Genomic DNA, 24,205 nt, shown 5'->3' on the forward strand with positions numbered 1-24,205 from the left:
TACCTCAAGATTTTCTGTTACATCATCCACAGCTACTAATGAAAAAAATACCTTCCTTTATAAACATTTGAAGGAATTTGGCAAATTAAGTAAATATTTTATTAGTATAAACGTCTATTCTTCTGCTATACATTTCTCTTAATCTAATTGTTCTCGCAACAATTTTTTAGGCAACTTTCCAAAGCAAGATAGTTTCAGATTTGTAGAGATTAACCTACTGTACATCTGATAAAATAAAAAAAAAAGCACTGCATCAGGCCAATCATAAATATTTACTCCTTTATATAACATTTGAAAATGTATTCCAAAATCTCTCTCAAACTATTATTTACTACATACCATATGTTACTGTATTTATTTTGCTCTGCTGATAACAGTCTGTCTTGAAAACTTGTTATTAACTCAGGTGCAGTCCATCGGAGAGGAACGAGTTTCTTCTCATCTGTCTCAATATAATCTTCCTATATTATCGACAAACAAACAGAAAGACTGAACAAACATCGGGACAACTTCCAGAAGTTGACTATCCTTTTTCCCTAATCTGTTTTTATGTGATCACTATGTGTAAAATGAGAACTAAAAAAGTAATCTAATTTTACTAAAGTAGAAGAGAATAAAGCTAGAGAAAAAAGGCATCCAAGAAATCCATTTCTTGTATACAATAAAATTGAATATCAATTTTTGTTTAATGTTTGGCACTCAAAACTTTGAACACTTTGCATTTTTCACTTTCTTGGTATATTTAAGTATTTTGAACATTTTCATTAAGCAATTTGATAGCATTTTTCCTTTCTTAGGATATTCAAATTTTTTGGCATAGCACCTGCCAAAATTATTATTTTAGGGCTACTGCACAACATGACATACAACATAAATTTAACCAGAAACTTCTATAAGCAAGAACTCCATTTCTGGAAAGATCGTTTATTCCATTACATGACCTTGCTACAGTTCTTTGCCTGTTACTCTGAGAAGTTCACTATTCAGAAAGATAAAAAGGACTATCTGGGATCAGTTCGCGACCTTATAATATGCTTGTTATAATCTCAGGCTTTCAAATCCTTCAAGAAAAAAAAAAATGTAACGTACATTAAATTTAACGTACATTACCAATTAACTTACCTTATATCTACTGAATCCTATACCATAATCTCCTACTTTGACATTTAAATCTGATGTAAGAAAGCAATTTCGTAAGGCCAAGTCACTGCAAAGGCAAACAAATAAATAGTAAGAACAAACCAAGAAGTCTTCAATTAAAAATAAGACAAGTGGGTTAAAAGAAGTAACACTATTCAGAAGACTCAGACCACAGCTTGAAGTATCAAATAAAAAAAGCCACCAAATTTTACAAAAATAATCAAAAATACACACATTTACAGGTTACAGTAGCCAAGTGGCAGGTGCAGATTAGTAATACGAAATAACTAGTGCTAAGCATTCAATATCCACACTATATACACTTCAGTTATTTTATTCAGATGAGCTGTAGCCTGGTCCCATAGACCAAAAGGCTCATAAAAGCTGAAGCAAGTTAAGCATGCACCTGAAGCTACCTCTCTGATTCTCTTTGAATAGTTAAACCAGTCCATGCACTCCAGAAGATCAACTCAATACAAGCCCAGGCACAGTAACTGGCAACAGTAGGGAGATTCATTTGAAAAGCACAATTTTGATTCAAACTAAACGTGAAGATAGTTCTTCTGTTGCTTGTATTTTCATCAAGTTTTAAGAATATATATAAAGCAACAATTGATTCCCAATTTCACTAGAAAACTGCAGACACCGTAGTTCTGTCACTCTTCACTCACAGTAAGCAACCAGTAATATATTAAACACACATATAAGTTCCTCTAAATAACAGAGCCACATGTTACATTTGAACTAGAACTATACATAGTCTTTGAGAAAGACCATCAGAAGAAATCATGTTTCACAAAAGTTCCTTTAATAAAGGAACAAAAAAGCTCTTGAATATACATTTCCAGTTTCCACTATAAACCAGACAAGTACTCATAGCCAGCAGTGTTGCTGTAATAATAGCAAGAATCTTTTTTAGAAATCCCATCGTGCAAACTCAAATCTATGCAAGTTTAATGAAACTGCATGCTTACTATGAAACTATAGCCATGACAGCAAAGAGTTCCACATGCTAACTGCTCAAATATTTTGCTTCTCAGTTCCACAGAAGGGTACTAGGCAATTAAGTGCACTGGAAGAATTCTACCATTGCTTCTGTGTAGATTTAAAAAAAGTAGTCTCTGAAGTGTAGATGGTCTGAAAACCATACAATTTCCCTACTTCAAAAGAGTAAGTTTTTTTTCCACTTTGAGAACCGTTGAACCTCATGGGTCAGAAACATTTGTAACCTTCAAGTACGCTCCAAAGCTTTCCAACTTGTATTATACTATTTAAATAAATATCCCAGAAGAGAAGATAAAGTTTAGCTGCTAGAATTTACCACTAACAACAAAATCACTGATGCTGGAGCTTTACCACTTACTCTGACAGCATCAGGATAGTGCTGCTAGAAGTAAACATTTACAGTGATAATTTGGAGATCCAAAGAATAACTATTTATCAAGTTTTAACTGTACTTCACTGAAAACACGCTGTTAAATTTAATACCTACAAAGCTACGTTGCTGCAATACAAGGAACAGTGATCACTCAGTTTAGAAGGTACAACTGGAACTACCTTCAAGTAACTTGAAATTGTTAAACAGGTTAAAAGCTCTGCTTATCTGGCACCAGCTGAGTCTAGGATTGGGGGATTTCTTAGGGTTTTGTTGTGTTACACATGCACTTTTTAAGACTGAAGTTCAGCTTCTCCCTGAACGCAAGGTCTCCGCTTTCTCAAAGTAGTACAACGCATTGACCAGCAAATTCCTAACATGCTGAAAGGGATGATACAGGTGCTGTTTCTACAGCAAAGAACAGGCTGACCCAATACCCACACAGAATAAACTATCCTGAGATATATCAGGTTTCATCAGGTAAGCCATGTCCGGAGAGCAAGTACTCTAATATAACATTACAAGTCAAACTTGATGTCTCCAGCTCCTTAACAACTTTACAATTAAAGCAAAAAAATTTTTTTTGTCATAGTTCAGAGCACTGAGTTTCATGACTGCATTTTTCTTACCTGTCAAAACTACTGCCATTGTTTCAGTAGTAACTGCATCATCTTTTAATAAAATAAAGAAATCCAGGCCTTCCCCCACCACTAAAATGAAATTGTTCTCCCATTTTGATCTGACTAGCTCCATTACTTTAGATTAAGAGACACTGAAGATAAACAGTGCTTTAGCAAGAGATCACCTACTTCAGTCAGATTTTTCAATTTAAGTCAGCTTCTCCCTTACCATATTAAAAGAGTAGCAACTTTTTTTTTCCATTTTTAGTAACAAAGGTAATGGATTACAAAAATTCTAAATTGCTATAATCTACAAAAACACAGTCCAAAAGATTGATTCTAACAACATTTTAGTTTTATCCCCCCAACCCCTAACACACATACCCCCAACAAAACAAACTTAACTTGTGCAAGAATTAATCAAACAACTACATCTTCTGGATTGGCCTAGCAGTAGGCTGTGTTCTGCAGTCTGCAGATCACGTAAAAAGAAGGTGATCAGCTTACAGTTGCACAAGGACTGTAAGACCTTATCACTGCAGTTAAATTAGCATCTTCAAAAGCATCACACCTTCCTGACATAGGATATGTAAATTAGATGAAAATCTATTAAACTAGTGTCTTTAAAATGTGCCGATCTGAATGAAAACACCTACATGATTTTTGGAGTGCACCATAACAAAGAGTAACTTTTCTGGAAAACGTACCTATGCACAAAATTATGCTTATGCATTACAGCAAGTCCAGCAGCAATCTCACATGCCATTCTCTGTAGCAGCATTATTTGTGAATCTCCTTTAATGTGGTCCTGCTCGTTGCAAATATAAGTTTTTAGGTCACCCTGTAAAAGAAGTTGTAAATACTTAGCCTTGTGTATTAGGTGAATCTAAAAAATACTTTATGAAGAGCCAGCTAACTAACTATGTTACTTATTTACCAGTGAACAAGGTTAGTACTAGTTATAAATAGATTTGTGCTTAATAAAGAATCTCCTTAAGTTTCAGCCATCACTTGTATAAGAAGTCATGTAAGGCATATGGTACTGTCCTTTTAAGGGTTTTTAATCACATCATTTAGGAGTTAATAATCTAAATCACACTGCCACATAAAACATAACTGTCATACAATAATACTTTCCATTAAAAATGTGATGAGCTTCTGTGGTGGTTTTTTTGTTTGTTTGTTTGTTTGTTTTTAGATGTGATCAATTTCAATTGCTCCCCATCAGCAGTTGTCTGTTTGGCATATGCAAGGGGATGGAAGGAAGAGAGCACAGAAAACTGTTTTAGACATTGCCAGCTCACGAGAGCTTTAGATATTAAAAGACCATGACACAGCCCACTCCCATCATTCAGGCACCAGAAGATGGCTGTAGTTTTGTTGAACCTAGGCACTGCTGATCAGCATCCATACAACTTACAATCCTACAGAAGCACTCCATAAATTACAAAAAAAAAAAAAAAAAAAAAAAAGCTTTGAAACAGATGGAAAAATAACTGGGAGTTGTCAAGCATCTTCCAGTCTTGCTTTTCCTGTGTAGGAAAATCCAAGAAAGGTAAGAGAACAAGTTTCTTATGCCACTGTTCTTACTTTCATTTGTACACAACTTTTAACCTACCGCTTCTATATTTTTATTATTATTTAAATTGCAGCCTTCCTGCAAGTTTACCAGAAGATTTCAAAAATTGTTTTTGTTTTTGAAGAAAATTTATTGTATCAGGACTACAAAATACATCACAACTTATTTCACCAGCATAACATACTGGGCTATAACTGTACACACCAACCGTGCCTAAACTTTGGACTAGGAAGAAGACTGAAAAGTCTGAGATCAAATACACAAGGCAGCAGTCTTTGCACTGGCTAAGAAGCGTCATCTTCGGAAAAGAATGAAAGATCGCTAAATTTCTGTTCTTCTGATGTTCCTGTACATTACAAAGCTGTAACTAAAGCATCCAATTTCTCCTTAATATGGCTAATTAAAAGTGACAATTTACAGTTCTCTTAATTCAAGCAGTAGATTGCAATGCACCACACAGACATCTCATAGTGCAGTGATACCTAAGAACTAGTTGACTGGAGAGTCACAAATCCGAGTTACAGTATTTAATAAAATAAGAAATGGGATGAAGGGTCTGCTAAAAAGCAGACACTACTCCTACATAAAACAATTTTAATTTGTTTTAAAACAAGAACAGATCCAACAGTACTTGTAAGCAACTATTCAGTCTTCATCTGCTTTATACACGCTACTTACACTACAGAGCTAGTAGGTAGAGCTAATACCACTTTGTGGCAAAAAATGTATAAGCTCTAAGACTGTTTGATGTTGTAGAAACCTTCATCACATTCTCTTTATCCTGTTTTCAGCTACTAATTAGGCAACATTTAAGTATTTGCATCCTACAGAATTGTGTTTTTTAAAAAAAGTCTCCATAAATGTTATTACGTCTTGCAATTACAGCTTTAATACCACACTGACTCATACATGTGTATAAATACACAAACACACACTTCCCTTTCTGCCTTGCTAGTGCAGATTAACGAGAACAGAATTCCGAAGAATAAGATGAACAGCGTTCGTATCATAGATTCTCAATTGCATAGCCTAATGAAGTACAAAAATCCAGTTTAACTGACTCTAGATGGCAGCACGCTGCTGTACAAAGTCAAACGATCCTGTGAAACTGCCGTCATCCCTTGAAACAGCAACTGGTTACTCACAGTTTGTCCCAGGTGGATTAAGTTCTTAAGATGCCTGAAATGTGCCAAGGAATTACTTTTTAATTTTTAAAAGACTTAGTAACAGCAGTGCTATGTGGCATCCTTTATTTAGTAAATAATTCCCTTATTTAGTAAATAATTCATGTAGACATGTATTTATAGGAAATGCAAGTTGTATTAAATCCAGCATCTTGAGCCACACAGGTTCTGTTTTCCTCATCCTATTAAGAGCAACAATCAAAGTTAAAATATAGCTTTTTTTTTTTTTTTTTGGTACTGGTTTAAGAGGACATTCCTTCATATCAATGAATGCACTCCAGTGCTGGACTGACACCAAGATGGACCTGGACAGGCTGGAAGAAGGGGCAAATGAAACCTTATGAAATTCTAGAATGACAAACGCGAAGCCTTACACCTGGAAAGTAAAAAGCCCTTGCAACAATGCAGACTGAGGACCAACCAGCTGGACAGCAGCTCTGCCAAAGGGGACCAGGGCTCTTGGTAGACAGCAAGCTGAACATCAAACACCTGTACTCCCTGGAAGCAAAGACTGCAAGCAGCATTCTGGGCTACATCAATAGGTCTGTATCCAGGAGACCAAGGAAAGAATTACTCCCTTCTCCCCCATGTTTGTTATACCACATTTAGGTCCTGTATCCAGCAGTGGCTGCCCAAGAACCAGAGAGAAAGACTGCAACAAGCTCAGCAGAGGGTCACCAGGACTGTCGGGATCAGATCATTTTACCCTGGCTAATTCAGCCTGGAGAAGGAGAAACCACAGGGGCACCTGCTAGCAGCTGCCCAGTGCTTATGAAGCCATGCGGAACACAGCAGAAGGATGAGATGACAGGCGTCAACACAGAAGTTCAGACTAAGCATAAGGAAAATTGTTTTCCTGGTAAGGACACCTGAGCAGCAGAGCAGGTTGCCCAGAGAAACCATGCAGTTTCCACTCTTGGATGTTTTCGAAAACCTACCTGGCCAAAGCCCTGAGCAACCCAGTCTGCCCCCAAGGCTGATGCTGCTTTGAGCAGGAGGTTGAACTGAAGACCTACTGATGTCCCTTCCAGCTTGAATTATTCTGTGATGCCTCCCTGTCTACAAACTGACAGTAGTGACACATCAGTAGTATTCCCGATTTTGAGCCACACAATGGCTCTTTATTGGACAGAGTTTTTTAATGCAGAGCTTTTTAAGTATCAAAGCTTATACATGTCAGCGGAAACACAGTTCTGCAAAATTCACTGCTCGGACACCTGAAAATAAAAAGCTCAGTAATCATTCTTAAAGAAGGCTCCACTTGTTCTGCCACTACATCATCCCTTTTCTCCTGGGAATTTGTGAAGAACTAGATTTTTACCTTCCCTCCCACCTCTCTCAGTTCTAGTCAGGATCAGTTCAGCCTTCTTTGTAAACAAGTCTTTATTTTATTTTCTCCTCTAACAACCAGTAGCCAGGGCCATATTTATCTGCAGAATTTTTCTGCAGCTTTCTGCTTTGCAGAAATTCCACATTTGGTCCATAAGAACACCCAAACTGCTGAGGTGACTTTTTAAACAAGTAGGTACTGACAGGGTTTGAGAAGCGTGAAGAGGTTACCAAATTATGTCCACTCAACACTTTTTACCAAGTTGGAAAGCTACCTGCCAAGTCACATAATACCACATAATTAAGAAAACTAAAAATACTACCCCTGCCTCCCTGCTTCAGCATTGCTTCACCATATACGTACCCAACATCACTGCTTTTCAAATACCTGAAAGTGGTGTATGGTATGTATAGGCCAAGCTTATACCACTAGAAAGTTGTTTAATATTTCTTATGTACATATGCCTAAACATTTCTGGGAATAAGAAGTCTTTGAACCCAACAGACATGATTTCTGGAGCTGCCATGTACTGTCAACTGCCCATTTTTTCCTCTTTAAAACTACATAATATTAATATATGCAGTATTTGCCTCTTTCATTGCTATTAACTACGATTGTTAAACTGGTTTGTTGAAAACTTTGGTTAAGAAGTTTTCATTGCTAAGATTTTTATTTTATTTGAAGATAATGTTTTCAAGTGGCAGTAATCAGAAACAGGCCAAATAAGAAAGAACCAACCACTGCAGGCAGACACCTTTCACTAACAACCACATCCCTGCAGCAAGCTACAGGGCATTCTGGGTGAATACTGCATCCTGCTGATCTCATCTGCTCAGGGAATTGCAAGATATAAGAAACTTCTGCAACAACTATTTGATAGGCAAATCACGCTCACCATATAGATGCTACATCCACATTTGAATAACTTTCCTTTACTCATAAATTATGTCAAACTACTAGAAGAGTTGCTGTGCTGACAAAACGCTGGCCACACATGACTGAGTGATCCGTTGAAGTTAATAAGCCAGCTACCACTATTTTTAACCTGGCACCATTCTACAGCTTTTAACAGTGGCTAGTTAGCTATTCATAGAAGACCTCTAACATACTAAAACTAACACAGAATCTTTTAAGGACTTATTGACCATTTCATTTTGTATTTACCAGTTAAAGAATTTAAACAATTGTAACAGAAGCAAAGGACAATTAACACGTAAGTGCTTGAACAACTTAAATTCAATTGACCTCCCTTGCTTCTTGCCCAGTTCTTTAAAGCAAGGGACACACAGCAAGTTGGATTACACTACAAAATAGGCTAAATGCTAGCAAATATAGTTACTGTGCATACAACACTGTGTAACAAAAATGCGTTTATATGGCCAGGCAAACAAGTAATTTAGCCCACATGACATTCAGTACCACTCCAGTGACAGTTGGCTCTGGTATCTCTGCGCTAGTTTCCAGTGCCTCTGACCAAGACCTTTCAGTGCCAAGGAACCTGGAAACTGAAACTCGCTATTACCCAGTTTCAGAAAAGAGGTACAAAAGAGCCTACCACCCTTTGGTGTCACGTGCTAAAACCCTGAGAAACCCAAGTAGCTGCAATTCCAGCCACCATATTAAGAGCAACTTCTAGAGTATTAGCCTGCTGAAAGTCTACTAAAACAGCAGAAGTACTAAAGGAAGCTATCTGGTCATACCTTCTATTCCAAATGGTGCTGTCTGGCTTCCTTGACATTTCCCCCCTCGCCGTGTCGCTCCACTCCCCCCTCTTCAATATTGCTCCCTCCCACACTAGGCCCTAGGACTACAGCAGAAGTTGGTGACACAGCAATAACTGAGCTAACAGCGTGCTCATCTCAGTCGTTGCATGAAACTATTTAAAGTGAATACTGTTTTGTCTGCCGAGCCCCTGTATATCTGTGTGCACAATGAATAAAATACTATGATCTCTGTGACATACTCAGGTCTACGAAATAAAAAGTCCTTAAGTGAGCCGGGGCTTTCAGTATGAAAGTCATGCTTAACTCCCTACAATATGTAATTTTCTAAAAAACAAGCTTTAGTTCACTTGGAATAGAAGTCAGTATATACATTTATTTTCCATTCCAATGAATATCTGACTACATTCAAATTTGTAAAAATACCATTTTGGCTGTCAAGCTTACTGCCCCCAGTTAAAGCAAAAATCGATTTTATCTGCTTAAATAAAATCCTTTCCATGACGACTTTTGGCACTAATCATCAGGCAAACAAGGATTTTTTTTTAATATATACTTAAAGTAGGGCAATCTTTAAAAGTTACTCCAAATTCAAAGAGAGATTAAAAAATGTAACTATTTAAAAACATGGCAGCAGTTAAATCTGATTAAATATTTTTATGTATATCTACTAACAAAGCCTATAAAATACAGTTCTTTTTCAAGGGTCCTTTTAAAAGAAACTACAACTTGAATAGTTGGTTTAAAATCCGTAAGAAGTATTCCATTTCTGCACATTGAAAAAAAAATCTACTTAACTTTAGGGAACCACTTTTCCATTCTTAACCAAAAATTGAACATTTCACTTTGATCAATCATTTTAAAAGTTCAGGCCTTTCTCCCATATAGAAAAAGAATGATTTTATCAGCATTTTCACCTCATTAATTTACCACAGATAGTAAATTTGAGCAAAAGAGCAGTAATGAAAAATATGATTATTTAACATCACAGATTAACTGATGATTCTCAAAAAACCTCAAAGTTCTTCACATTCACTTTTATTTAATCGCCTGAGGCAACTGGTGGAACTAGAACTGTATTTGTGTACCTGAGGTTAAAAGAAAATACTGTAGTAGTGAAGCAGGTTAAGAAGGACTATATTGAATTCTATAAGTACAAACTATTTCTACTTCTTCAAGATTTCTTAGTAGCAAAGTCATGATTTCAGCTGGGACAAATAATTTTCTGCACAGAGGCTCACACAAGGCTGCATTTTGGTTTTCTGATGAAAATAGTGGTGATAACACACCCATGGTTTCAGCTGTGGCAGAGCAGTGTTTACACAGAGCTAAGGCTATTTTCACTTCTCATGCTGCCCTGCCAGCGAGGAGCCTGGGGGTCCACAAGAAGTTCACAAGGGGACACAGCCAGGACAGGTGACCCAGCCTGACCAAAGGGATATTCCATACCACGTTGTGTCATGCGCAGAAATGAAAGATGGGGTAAAGAGAAGAAGGGGAGGGATGTTCTAAGGAATGGTGTTGGTCATCCCAAGAAACTGTTACAGGTGATGAGCCCTCCTGTCCTGGAAGCAGCTGAACACCTGCCTGTTGATGGGAAGTAGCAAACAAATTCTTTGTTTTGCTTTGCTTGTGCACACAGCTTTTGCTTTGCCTAGTAAACTGTTTCTATCTTACCCCACATGTTCTCACACTTTTACCTTTCTGATTCTCTTCCCTTCCTACCTGGGGAGAGCGAGCAAGCAGCTGCGTGGTACTGAGCTGCCTGCCAGGGTTAAAAAAAAAAACACTCCTGAGTTCACTTCTGCCTTGACATTTCTCAACAAATTGTTTTCACTAATACCTAGGCCACAGATTTAAAAGCAGTAATTAAGCCTACATTTTGATAACCACCTGGAGTTCTGGGTTTGTATTTTTTTTTTTTAATGTTGTATTACACTACAATAAAGCAATTCAAGTCTTTCCAGACCATGGAACCATTGCCATACCCAAATCTTAGTTTCTTAAGATTCTGTGTGTACTGGGCACAGCGCAGTTTCCATACATGCATACCACCTCCTTCCTCACAAAGGTTATGTAAAGGCCAACACATGCTCAAGAATGCAGTGGCTGAGCACTGTTTTTTTGCAACTACCCTTCCTATCTCCTGTGGCCTTTGTGGCACTAACAACAGAACAGAAAGCAATAAGAACACCGTTCACTGTGCCCTTAGCATTTATTTAGGTGTTCAGGAAGCACAACAGGTAGATGCCTGGGGCGGGAAGAGATGGAAGTAGGGAGATAAAAGAATAAGAAAGTAGGAATAATAGAAGTACAGTAACAGAAAGGATCAGGAAGAGCACAGGATGATACTTAAAACTCCAACTGTTGGAGCACACCCATTACAGGTTCTGGAGATTAGCCCACCACTGCATTTTAGCTGCACAGCACAGGTAAAATTTGGGTACACTGGAGGGGAAGAGGCAAGAGGGAGGAAGTTCTTTCAGTTTCCTAAGTTATTTTCACAGAAGTCATATTAAAAACAAATTAAGGTTCCACAGACAGCAAGTAAAATTTAGGATGAGACCGAGCACATGCATGATACTTGACTGCAATAAAAAGCATCATTTTTCCTTCCAGCCTCCTTGTTACATGATGTAGTTAGACTGAAAGACACTAACAAATCATATCAAAGAAAGAACAAGTAGTTTTTTCCTCAGAACATTCTACAAGAACATAAATCCTTTATTCATCATAGAAATTCTAAAAATAAAAAAAACACTTCTGCAGTCTGTCTCTAAACTAAAAAAAGTATCCTTTCTGAAATTCTGTTATTCAAAAAAAAAAAGAAATCCCCCAAAAGAAAAGTAAGAATAGTTTCATGCCTGAAGGGCAATAAATATACTACATAAAATTTACAGAACAGAAAAATAACCACAGCCTTTTGTACAAATGCACTTACCAAGTCACAGAACTCAAAAACTAGTAGGTAAGGAATGGCTTCCACACACTGCCCAATGCACTGGAGAACATTTGGATGCTGAAGAATGCTGGGAGTGATAATACAGTTAAGTCAGAAAGATTACAGTATACATTATTCGCAGTATAACATAACACACTGAAATCTCAACTGTAAATTTAAAAACATAATCGGGGGCAGAATGAACAGAAGGTGTGAGTATCCAGCCACAGATTCTCTTTGCACCTTTACTTTGTATTGCTGCAGCATATCATCAAGAGCAGCTGAAACTCAGAGGCTCTCAAAACCACTAAAACAGCACAGCCACAAAAAAAAGTCGCACCTATCCAACCACCCCCACCACTCCCTTATACCAAAAATAAGTGTTCATGCATGCAACTGGTTCGTGAACTACACTTGAGGAACTGATCTGGCTAAAAGCTAAACCCTTTTTTTAGCCAGGCTAGCTCCCTGCCAGATGAGTTTCTTTTTCTAAATTGCTTCAAAAATACTCGTGCCAATGCAGCAGAAGGTATGAGAATTCCTCTGACAACCGCCAACAATTTAAGGCTATTTGCAAAGGTAACTAGAACATTAGAAAGCATCTGTAGCATATTCAGGCAAGGTAAGCCACACAAAAGTATACCTGGTAAACTACAGTACTCTCTATTCCAATCAAAATATGAGAAGAGAAATTAGAATACCTTTAATGTATCAAGTACCTTTCTAGTAGGCAAAGACTCAATTTCTACAAGCAAGTAGTTCCAAACAAATTCTGATTTTTTTTTTTTTGCACAAGCCCAATTGCAAGCTACCTGTAAAAATTTAGTTTTTAGCACTATGCTGTGTTCATTTTTTTGAATAGGGGAATTTTAAAGAAATTTAAGTGCATCTGATAACAGAGTGTTGCCAGTTCTCTTACTTCCAATACAAAATTCAATTACAAGATTTAAACCTCACTTCTTAAACTCAAGTAATTAGACAATGATAGTTTGCAACATCAGGATTTCTCCAAATAGCTGAATAAAATCTGATAAACCGAACCAAGTACGTTTCCCAATCATGAACAAATAATTACCAAACACATTTATACAAAGAGCTTACATCTAAGCAAACCTGTATTTTGTCACTTTGAATCAACTATATTTTCATACGACAAGACTTTAATTTGTAAGGCAGGGCAAACAGAGACAGTAACACTGAACAAATATTTTTGCAAGTCATAAGCAATAGTATGAAAGTATTTAAGATAACCTAGTTACAGTTTACTTACTAGTATGGTTCTCCATTTCTTAAAAACTGTTCTTGCTCCTTGAGACCTGCACTTGCCTTCAATTCTTTCACTATCACTCTTGCCACACTAGTGCCTGTATAGATCTCTCCAAGCAGAACCTGAAAAATGATAACCGTTGTCTTTAAATCAGTAAAAAATTGAGTTTCTCTACGAAAGAAAAAAGAGCTAAAAACATGGTGCATGGAAGATTTTCTGGCTTGTCAACACATGTAGAGCTCTGATAATTAAACACACATACTTAATAAATCTTGACAATTGATCAACACATCAGCTTTCAGAAAATCTCTTTTTGTGAAGACCATTTATTTACTTAAGTGGTTGTTTTTTTCTAGAAAACATTGGTAGTAACAGAAACATATTAATTTAATCCCATGGAAGTGAAATGTCTAGATAGTGGCTTTGGTAAGAAATTGCATTTAAGTTAAAGAAGCACTAATCATAGCTAAAAATAGTGCATGCAAGTAAACAATTTCAACTATGGCTTATGCTATTATAACTCTTTTAAATAAAGAGCATCATATTAAAGGAAATAGAGTAGTCTGGTTAGTTAGGAGGAAAACTCAACCTGAAGTACAACGTTAAAGAACTCCTCACCTTTCCAAACCAGCCATTTCCAATTTCCTGGATGTAGTTTAGACTCTGACGTGCAACTTGAGACTTTGATCCATCTGTTATACACAACAAAACAAATGGTACATGCAGCTAACCACTCAGATTGACAAAGTTAAGCAACCGCTGAGGAAAAAATGCATGCTCCTAGAATATTTATTCCCACTTACATGTATATATATTCATGCTAAACAACAAAATGTAGTATAAACAAAATGAAGTATGAAGGTAATGTGACAATAGTATTCAAGAAAAACTTCTCAGCTTCTAAACCATTTGTACCAGAATACCCACCCCACCCAAAAGATGTGTCTCTATGACACATAAACCTCTTTTTAAAAAAAAAGTTCAGTAAGACAGCAAAAAGAATGAGTTCTAATTCCAATACAAGTGTATCATACACTGTACTGGGGCATAGCAAATTACACACTTACACAAATTTCTGCGTAAACAGAAGAAAAAACAAAACACTCACTGCTTCTATATCTTAACATTTATAGTTATAGAGTTACCATTTTAAGAGAAAAGGGTTGACTGCTTTACTCTTCAGTCCAACTGCCCTACTTACAGCTACCATCTGGAAGGAGGACATTTTCTGACTAAAAATACTTTGCATAAAGAGTATAGAGAGGCAAAGGAAAGAAAGCAAGACAAAGACCTTGGCAGAGGATCAACAGAAACAAGGATAGACTCTATACTATGGAAGAGATTGAGCAGCATTCTCTCTCTTACAGTGGTATTAAGAAAGGGATACAGCTGAAACAGTAGCACTGCTGTCAAGTAAGAGATTCACTCTTGCTTCCATTTAAGACTAATGTCTAAAGTCCATTGACAACTCAGCCACGATGACAACTACTAAAGCATGGAAGCCACTGACATCCCTAGAGCATTTCAAACCCTTTATGCATGTACATATATAAAGGAAGCAGTCTAAACAGATTTAAGCCAGTTTCAGTCTTTTAAGCTAGTATATACAGCACCTGCTGGAAGTTATATTTTAAGGAATTTCACACTATACCCTACAAAAATGTAGGGTTAATTAACTCAGTTTAATTCAATCTGTAACAGTTAAACTTAAAAAGTCTATTTTACCTGCGCGAGATGGAAACTGGGAGGGAGTCGGTAAAGCAATACTGGGAACTGAAAGAGTAAAAACTTCTGCTGGAGACTGAACTGATGGAGTATCTTCTGCTGGAGGTGTAAAATCTATTTCATCATCAAAGTTATCTTCAAATTCCTGAAATAAAAAATTAGTACTCAAACTAGTGTCTTAAAAATAGCACTAATACATTTCTTTTAGTTTCTTATCTGAATACATAAACTTGACTACAATGAAATAACCACCTGAAGGTAAAATATGACCCATTACAAAGGGCTTCGTTTTTAAGTGAGATAACCTGCTAATATTAAAAGAAACCATCTGAAAAGCTGAAAAAAAAAATAATTGTAGTTTTTAAAGCATTTCATCTGAATGAGCAATGATAAGGAGGCTCATTTTTTCTAGACAGTGACAGATTTTTTATACTTCTATTCCTTATTTTCAAATTATTGCTGAATAAGGGAATTAAAGCAATGAGTACTAACTTCATCAAAAATACGTAGGGTTTTTCAGGGACTTTCCTCAGAAATGAAAGCAAAACTCAAATTTAGAAACACCAATGACTGATGTTTCAAAAGTAACTGTTCTCTGATAACACCTCAATAGATTTGTGACACTGGATATGCATCTTCAATAATATTTGCCAGGAACATCTTAAAACATCTTAAAAACTGTAAGCAGACTAAACCCAGCAAATGAAAACAAACAGCAAAAAAAAATCTGTACAGTAAAATTGTCTCGGGCTATACTTTCGCTACTGATCCTAATAAATAGTAATGATTTTGAAAAGACATTAAAGATCCTTACTGCAGCATGGATCAAGTACTTAACCAGCTGCAACAGTATTTTACAGCATGTAGAAATACATTTGCCAGCTATTTCAGAAGAGGAAATGTACGGCAATAAAAGTGTCACTAACCACAAAGTATTAGCACAAGTAATAAGTATCCTGGAAATCGGACTGCATCTGCAAATACCACTTGTATATAGCATCTGTAAGTTCAAATGCTTACCTTGAAATCTATCTCAGGGTCTTTGCAGCAGGAGACACAGTTTACAAGCAGTATTACCAGTACTACTAGAGTACATACACACAGAATCACAAAAGATGAGGAAACTTCAGCTGTAGCTCCTTGTCCTAGAAGAAAACATGTATGTAATATTATATAAATTATATACATGTATGTAGTATTATATAAATTATTATATAAATGTAGTATTATATAAATATATTTAGCAATTTAAGAAGTTCCTTCAGAATTTATTTCTCCCTCAGAATTCCTTCAGAATTTATTTAAAAGATAAGTTTGAACATTTAACTCTGAAGATGTGATTAAAGTAAAAAGAAACTGACCAAAAAGGACAAAACTTGCAAAATATTTGTATGTTCTATAAGCTGCTTGCACACTTTGGACTTTAGCTAGAAGAACTCCTCGCGTGAATTGTGTACAGATTTCTAACATACTACTATATGGCATTGCTGTCTCTTTCAATAAATGCAATCATGACAGTCTGCCAAACACACAAGTTGTTTTCACAAGTGCAATGGATCTAACCAACTCCACCCTCAATTCCTGTTTCCTTGTGATTCTTCGGGTGATTTGTCTCCATTTCAAGTTTAGACATGCTCTCTCACCATTCTGTAAATGCATTTCCCAATAGCATACTTCCATATTAGCTGATAAAGACGTTCTACAACACATTTTATATGAATGAGTCAGGTAATCATTCCTTGCACAGAACCAAAAACCTCACACAGCATTTTAACAGAATCTTAAGGCATTGCTAGATGAATTAAACTAATTTTCATGCCTGTTTTTGATTTTAAGTTGAAGGGAAAAAAAAAAAAAAAAAAATGTATTTGGGTAGTTCCCTAGGAAACCACAGCTCATATCTTGAGGGTTGGGTTATTTTTTTGTTTTTGCTGTTTGTTTTTGGTTCTTAAACAGGCACTGGTATATGGCTTGAAGAATAGTAGGACCATAACTGATTAAGATATATTTAGATATTACATCAGCATTGCAAAAGTTACACAATGTCAGGTGACCTAGTCTGACTGGATTTTTAGGGAACCTCTAAGGATCAATGGGAACCTCTTGCAATGGAACACAATAAAGCCTTAAAAATAAAGAAAACAAGAAGTTGATCACCATAACTAAGGACATACAAACCTGCCCAACTAGCTCTTAATCTTTAAAAAACTACAAGGATTCCAAGAAAAAGCTACAGCTGTTCACCACTTTCTGCAGAACACCTACAGAATATTTACTTATTTTCATTTCATGTAAAAGATAAATTGACAAACTACTGCTTCATCGTACTTTTGGAACTTATAAGTTTTCTGCACAACAGATTAGGAACATTAGCCATCCATACAACAATGCAAAAATTTAAAAAGGTTTTCAAGCAAGCAATGCTATTTCTAGTCTCAACAGCAGCTCTGGCGTTCCAGACTCATTAGAGGACCCAAATACTGCATTTCTAACTATTACATGCTGTTTGAATGCACATCAACCACGACATGATGCTATTTAACCACCTTTTAGTCATAATTCTGAAAAGTCTCTGCTGAGGGTTCTCAATAGAATGATTTACATTCATTTAAATCAAGGCTCCCACATTACGCCTTTGTATATCTCATTTATAAGCATCAACAAGGAAATGGAAAAGTAAACACTAATTTATGTTTGCTTCCCTCAGATGGTTAGTAACATTGCTAAGCAGACTGAAAATTACCTAAACCACAAATATAAGCAAATACATTGTGGAATAAGTCATTAGATAGCTGCATTACTGAAATAAACACACACAGGTAAAAGGGCTTCAGAGGAAGCTTAAAAGATTCCCTTGAACTTTTAACTGAAGCCAAATAATAAAAGGTAGCTTTAGTACAGAAAAATGTAAATGGATTTATGGTACCAGGTATTACTAATTATTTTAAATGTTTTCCCAAAACCATCCCACCCAATTTCCAAACAGCTTCCTCACCTTCACAATCAACAGCCCTGAAATGAGAAGCAAACTCACCACAGAGCGTCTACCAACCAGATGCAGATTCTCCCTTATTAACACGCACCTGGGAACACATCACCACAATTACAATATATATTCTTCCCAGTAGAAAACCAAAGTTCCTAAGCCCCACTCTAGCACAGCATAGAGTGCAGTTTATTGCACTAGGAGGATTCTCTCGGTCTCGGAGGACTTACACCAGTCTTCTGGCTTATTCAACTCTGAGGCATTAATGATCATAAGCTACGTTAACTGTACAAGTTAATTCCACCGTATATGCCCTCAGCTATTTATATGAAAAAATAAACAACACATTGTGTTTACAGTTTCTTCTGTAAAGAAAACTGTAAATTTACCAAGCCTGAAGTCTAGAGTGTTTTGTGCAAGTTATACTCTTCTCCATAATGTAACCACCACCATTAAATGTCTTGGAAGGAATTCAGAAAAAAATCTGCTGCTGCTCATTGTGTTACTTCTTAACCTTAGAGAATTCCCAAGAAATTGTGTGTAATAACAGCACATAACTGGAGAAGGCAATGAAGGTGGGGTTTTTTTGCGTTTTTTTTTTTTTTTTTTTTTTTTCCCCACAAAAAAAAAAGATCATCTTTGAAAAGGCAACTAACCATTAGTGGTTCATTAAGATGGAAGACACCTAATCTGCCAAAAACACAAGGAAAACGTTCATATACAAAGTTATAAAAAGATGCTTTAATGTAAGAAAAATGCCAATTATCATGAGCAAGTTTCTGCAACACTTACAGAATAGCATTTCAGATGACTCACACAAGTGCTACTTACTGAGAATTACAGAATCCAGATCTATTTGGATAAACTTTGAAGTCTCACACAGTCATTAATAAGTGGTATCTTTAATTTGCACTTTTAAAAAAGATTAATGTAGAATTAAATATAAAATGACAACCTATAATTGAGCTAAAAATATCAGTGAAGTTATTTTAATATCTTGCATAAATACATATTCAGTGATGGAAGTCACTGATTAAATATTGGAAGTAGTGTTTGACAAATTGCTGCAGTATAACCTCTTTTGCATTTTTCCAACTACTTCCATCTAATTATTAATTCACTGGAACTTCATAAAATGACTGCAAACTGAAAAGGTAGGAGGTGTTTAATTCCTTTCTTTTGTTTGTAAATTGTGAAAGTATTTGCACCTATTATAAAGGTGCACGTGTATATTTACAAGATCCTGACCTTAATGCAAAGAGAGAAATCAGTTCAACTGAATATAAAGGACCATTTGGTTGCAAGAGTTTCTCTAATAAAAATCTGCTAAAATATATTCTAAATTAATTTTAATCTAAACCAAGATAAAAATGTATCCAATATCACTTACAATTTTGTATCTAAGTTTAAATTCTTCGCATAATAGATGCTGAAAGTAAAGTATTTATTAAATTTACTTTCAGCATATCATCTCAGTTAAGAAACTATCATCTACTGTAACTACACAGCAACAACCTACTACATTCTTTAGGATATGAACTGCAAAACAGATCCAAAAAATACTACATGAAAAATGTGAACAACATAAAGCTTCATGCTTTTTTTCCTCAAAGCTTTACCATGTTAAATTCCAACTTGATGCTGTTACACATTTTTAAAAGCATATGTTATCATAAGTGGTAGGTATTTAATTAACAGCTATTGGAAGCAGGTTTTTCAGCACCTCTGAAGACTGCCATTGCAAAAGCAAAATTTACACTGAAGTGTAAATTTGAACACAGCACATCTGAAGTCAAGCCCTGCATACGTGCAAGTACAGGAACACACAAAAACCAATAATGATAAATTATGCTGGCATTCTCAGGACCAAGTATAGACATGAGAACAAACTTCAATAAGTACTAGCATGTCTCAAGGGGTAGAAAAAGGCTACTTCCAGACAAAGTATATTTCAAAAAAAGTATATAGCTCAGGATTCTGTATTAAGGTTTCTGTATTTTAAGTCTACTTTCTTCAAAAGACAGTAGACACATCAAATGTACCAACTAAGCAAACAAAAGTTGAAAGAGAAACTCATCTGGAACTGGTTTCCCTCTCTGTCCAATTTTCCAGTTTTGCCCACAATCACCTTGAACACTCACTCATGTCATCTGTGGCATCCTGTGGTACCATCACATAGGAATGACACGCACACCGGGCTGCCAAGCAGTAAATCCACGTTCACTTGCCAGCCAGCAGCCACCACTCAAAACGGGCACAGGATTAGATGTAACTGCCAGCCCTGTATGAGGGACAGCAGACCTGCCTCTCCCTTCCCTTACCAGAGATCAAAAGCCATGGAGCATGAACACCACCTCTCTAAAATTTGGTTCAAAGTGATTTATCATATTGTTAAGGTCTTAAATCTTCAGGAAATTAGGCTAAAAAAAAAAAATAAAGCAGCACAACACTGCACATTTCTAAGCTCAGGAAAAAAAATCAATGTACATGACAGACATGACTTAGTACGCTAACAAAAGACACTGCTGTGATAAAGACAGTGCAAGGCCCAGATAAAGTAAGCATTATTAGAGCAGCACAGGGAACTTCAAGGGAGCATCTGATTTTAAGCTTTCAGCACAGTAGTTGCTATGCGACAACAGTCCCACGGCATAAGAAAGTGCCTCTTTTCTTTCAAGAGCAGCTATCTAAATGGCAGCTCCACACTAATAGCTATAACTATTCCAGCAGAAATCTAGCATGACAGCAGTCACTTAAACTGCCTTTTGAACACCCTGAAATTATACGATCAGGAACTGAGATGTTACCTTATGACATCAAGTCAGAACACAGCATCATTTCAAATACTATTGAATGGCCAAATCCGATGTTTCTCTCCAGCTACATCCATGATATCTGTCATAAACCTGACCAGTTTACTTACTGTGCTATTCATAGATATTAACGTAACCAGATTAAATATGTAATAATGCTAATTTATACTGTTTTTCATAAATACGCATTTAAAAGCTACTCTGACTTTCCTAAGTAATGCTGTCATTTTCTTCTGTGCTAGCAATTAACTTGAAAATTAACTTGTTCTCAACTCCTACCTAGTTCTTCACATGTCAGATTTACATCGCTATCTGTTCTCACAAAGGGTTTCTCCTGCATTTGTTTACTCCATGAAATCTTCAGAGCCTTGCTGCTAATACAGACAAAACCAAGACTCGGTGCTATCTGTGTAAGAAGGCCTAGAGGTAACAGGCAGAATACTAACACAAAAGACTCTTTAAAACAACCTTATATGTATCTTTTGTGTAATGCTTGATTAGTATGGCAAGGCAAAGCACAATGTGCCTTGCAATTCCTTTGTTTCATAAAAAAATCTCATGAGCCAATTCTGTTAGTTACTGCATTCCTATCATCTCTTTTTTTTTTTTTTTTTTTTTCCTATGCTCCATTTAACAGCGGAACCAAAAACCAGCATCATCTTCGAGAGTAAGCTTCAGCTGGTATTTGTGCAGCACCATCATGCAGCACAATGTTACGTTACAATAGGTTTTACAATATTATATTAGAATTGCATCAAGTCACTGTTAACCTTCAATTAAGACACAGCACAAGCAGACGAACCTAGCGTAAGTTTGGAAGGAGTGTTATTTACACTTCAGCCATTCTTTCCAAAGGAAATGAGGAGAGCTTTAGCACAAGAGGCACGTAACAGAACTCCATATGCCAATCGGCCATTTGATTTGAATGACCATTACCAATACAGCAAGAGGAAATGCTCCCAAGATCTCAGATGACTTTCATTGACTTGATGTCCTCAGCATAATGCCAGCATCTTAATGAAATCTCAAACTGCTTCCAAATGCCCAAGTTATGTCAAGTGGTTCCTTCAACAAGCAAGTCCCTAAGAGCAGTCATACATAATATCCCTCAAGGGACTTTAATCAGGTTCCCAGCTTATGTCTGAACTCTTCAGCTTTCACATTTTTAATACTTGTTGCCATTCAAAGAAAAACCCAAACATTTTAAAGCAATAAAAATCATCTGGAACAAACTACTGAAAAGTTTATTAACTGAAGAGTTATTTCAAAAGCCTTCCCTCTCATTATGTTATTACTACCCTTGTACTGGATCAGGCAATGTTTGCATACCTAACACAAATAACCTTTGATATGGATGACACATCTTATTTTCTCTTCTTCCTTACAACTATCCAAAAAAAACAATAGCTACACTCTCAAGAAAAAGAGCTCTAAGAACTTAACAGCTGAGTTACTTGGGCACACTTGTACTTAGTCTTTCTGAATACAAGAGGCAGCAATTAACATTTTATCAATAAGAAATTGACTGCCTAAATCTGAATTCCCTTACACAGCCTAAATCAAAATATTACGCTTAAGAAAACGTTTTCAATAGTAGTGGAAAAGAAATCACAAGCAAGTTACTCGCTTACTGTATTATTCTAGACAGAAATTGAAACATTTTACCCCTCTCTACTCAACTTGGCCTTTACCATCCTTGCTTTATCCTAGATTATTATTAAAGTCCTTCGTGGTGAGATGTGGACAGGATAAAAGACTAAAACAGGTGCACAGACATTTCTTTTGAAAAAACACCAGCTTTTCTTCTTCTTCCTAACAGCTAATCATCAGAAATAAGGGTAGTGAAGACAGCAAGTGGCAATTTCCTACTGAACTTCTCCCATGAAGCCGTAAAAAAGCACCTTTGCCCCCCTTGTGCTCAACACAGTTCTACTCAAAGAAAAGTCAAATTCATAATTAAAGGTGTTTTGTGGACATGACCCTGAAATCATTACTGTCCCATGCAACAAACAACACATTGAAGAAGAAATAGTAGCTCCTTCATATCACAACCAGATGAGTAACTGTGTCAGCAATTCTTGGCAAATCGGCTCAGTCTTCCCATTTGTCCTTAAAAAGAATACAAACCTCTCCTGTCATCCAATGCTTTTTCAAACTGTTTTATCCCATGCTCCCCCCCAAATACTTCTACAGTGTGCTTCAAGTGAGCTTCTGCAGCTGCTGAAATCCACTTTGTACTCGAGGCTGGCAGAGGTTACGTATCCTGGGTCACGAATAGCTGTGACAACGTTGGATCCCCAAGCCATACAGCATCCCAAAACAACCCTGCTCCAATCCGCATTTTCTTCTGAACACTTATCCTGGCCCACCTCAGTGTTGGCACAACAATTAGCAAGTAGCACAACTATGAGTTGGGGTTAGTTCTGTATTTGTCCTTATTCTGTTACTCCACAAAACTTCAAAGTGATGTCAAAGAATAGCTCGTAAAACAGCATAGGGCTCAATTTTAATAAGGAATAAGTATAGGCTAGCACTTCCAGTGTTTATAGAGCAAGGTCTGTTTGAAGTTGAAGTGTTAAAATGTTGTATTTGCACAAAGCAAGATCTTAAGGAAAAAAATGTAAGTCTTCAATAATAATATTTCCTATGCTTTCATGGTAATGTTTCTGGAGAATCTAGGTTAATTAAAATCTTGCAAAGGCTGCAGCTGATTCTTGAGTGTGTGTGTGTACACACACACACTATATACACACTTTAAAAAAAAAAAAAAAAAAAGAATTCTGCAGAGCACACTTTGTAACATGCTGCTAGATGTTAGTTTTAACAATATATTCCTACCCAAGGACAGTATGATTCCATGCACTTTAATATCTCTCCAATTGTGAGGCACATGAGCTGGTAGGTTTTTTAAAACAAAACAAAAAAACAGGGTAGACCACAGTCATCTAAAGTATGAGAAGATTACATATCGTGGTATCTCAAACCATCAGAGTTATCTGCAGCATGGAAACCACAATTTCCATACCTCTTCCTCCCACCACCTGAAAGTCCATGCATCTGAGAGCATTGTCCAAATGCTTCGGGAACACCAGCAGGCTCAATGCCATGACCACTGCCCTGGGCAGCCTGTCCCAGTGCCCGACCACCCTCCTGGTGAAAAACCTCTCCCTGATACCCAGCCTGACCCTCCCCTGTCCCAGCTCCATGCCGTTCCCCCAGGTCCTGTCGCTGTCCCCAGAGAGCAGTGCTCAGTATCTGCCCTCCACAGCCCTTGTGAAGAGAGATTGTTTTGAAGAGACAAATTACTTCTGGTTCATGCAAAAGGAATCCACACTTGCAACATTCACTGATGGTATTTTCTAGAATCCTGATGTTACCAAAACATTTCCAATTTCCATGTAAGACTGCGATAAGGTACATGGAAAACAATGCAATCATTTTGCCAGAAGAGCTTGTTCACCTTTATTTCTCATCCCCATCCACAGATGAAGAATCTCTATGAGAGAGAACGGGCCACATGCCTG

The 24,205-nt window shown here is 36.6% G+C and overlaps 1 protein-coding gene across 1 annotated transcript in view; it reads right to left on the reverse strand.

Annotated features, from left to right (window-relative positions):
• LMTK2 (lemur tyrosine kinase 2) overlaps window positions 1–24,205 on the reverse strand; it is a 42,761-nt gene that overhangs the window by 13,183 nt on the left and 5,373 nt on the right. Inside the window, exons 2-9 of the mRNA XM_032197432.1 lie at window positions 15,903–16,027; window positions 14,883–15,027; window positions 13,776–13,849; window positions 13,161–13,279; window positions 11,891–11,978; window positions 3,843–3,976; window positions 1,123–1,207; window positions 340–461 (exon numbers count right to left, since the gene is read on the reverse strand). Coding sequence (XP_032053323.1) covers window positions 340–461; window positions 1,123–1,207; window positions 3,843–3,976; window positions 11,891–11,978; window positions 13,161–13,279; window positions 13,776–13,849; window positions 14,883–15,027; window positions 15,903–16,027 — 892 coding nt within the window. The remainder of the gene's footprint in view (window positions 1–339; window positions 462–1,122; window positions 1,208–3,842; window positions 3,977–11,890; window positions 11,979–13,160; window positions 13,280–13,775; window positions 13,850–14,882; window positions 15,028–15,902; window positions 16,028–24,205) is intronic.

This window comes from Aythya fuligula, chromosome 15 (genome assembly GCF_009819795.1).
Source record: "Aythya fuligula isolate bAytFul2 chromosome 15, bAytFul2.pri, whole genome shotgun sequence".
Classification (NCBI taxonomy): Eukaryota; Metazoa; Chordata; class Aves; order Anseriformes; family Anatidae; genus Aythya; species Aythya fuligula.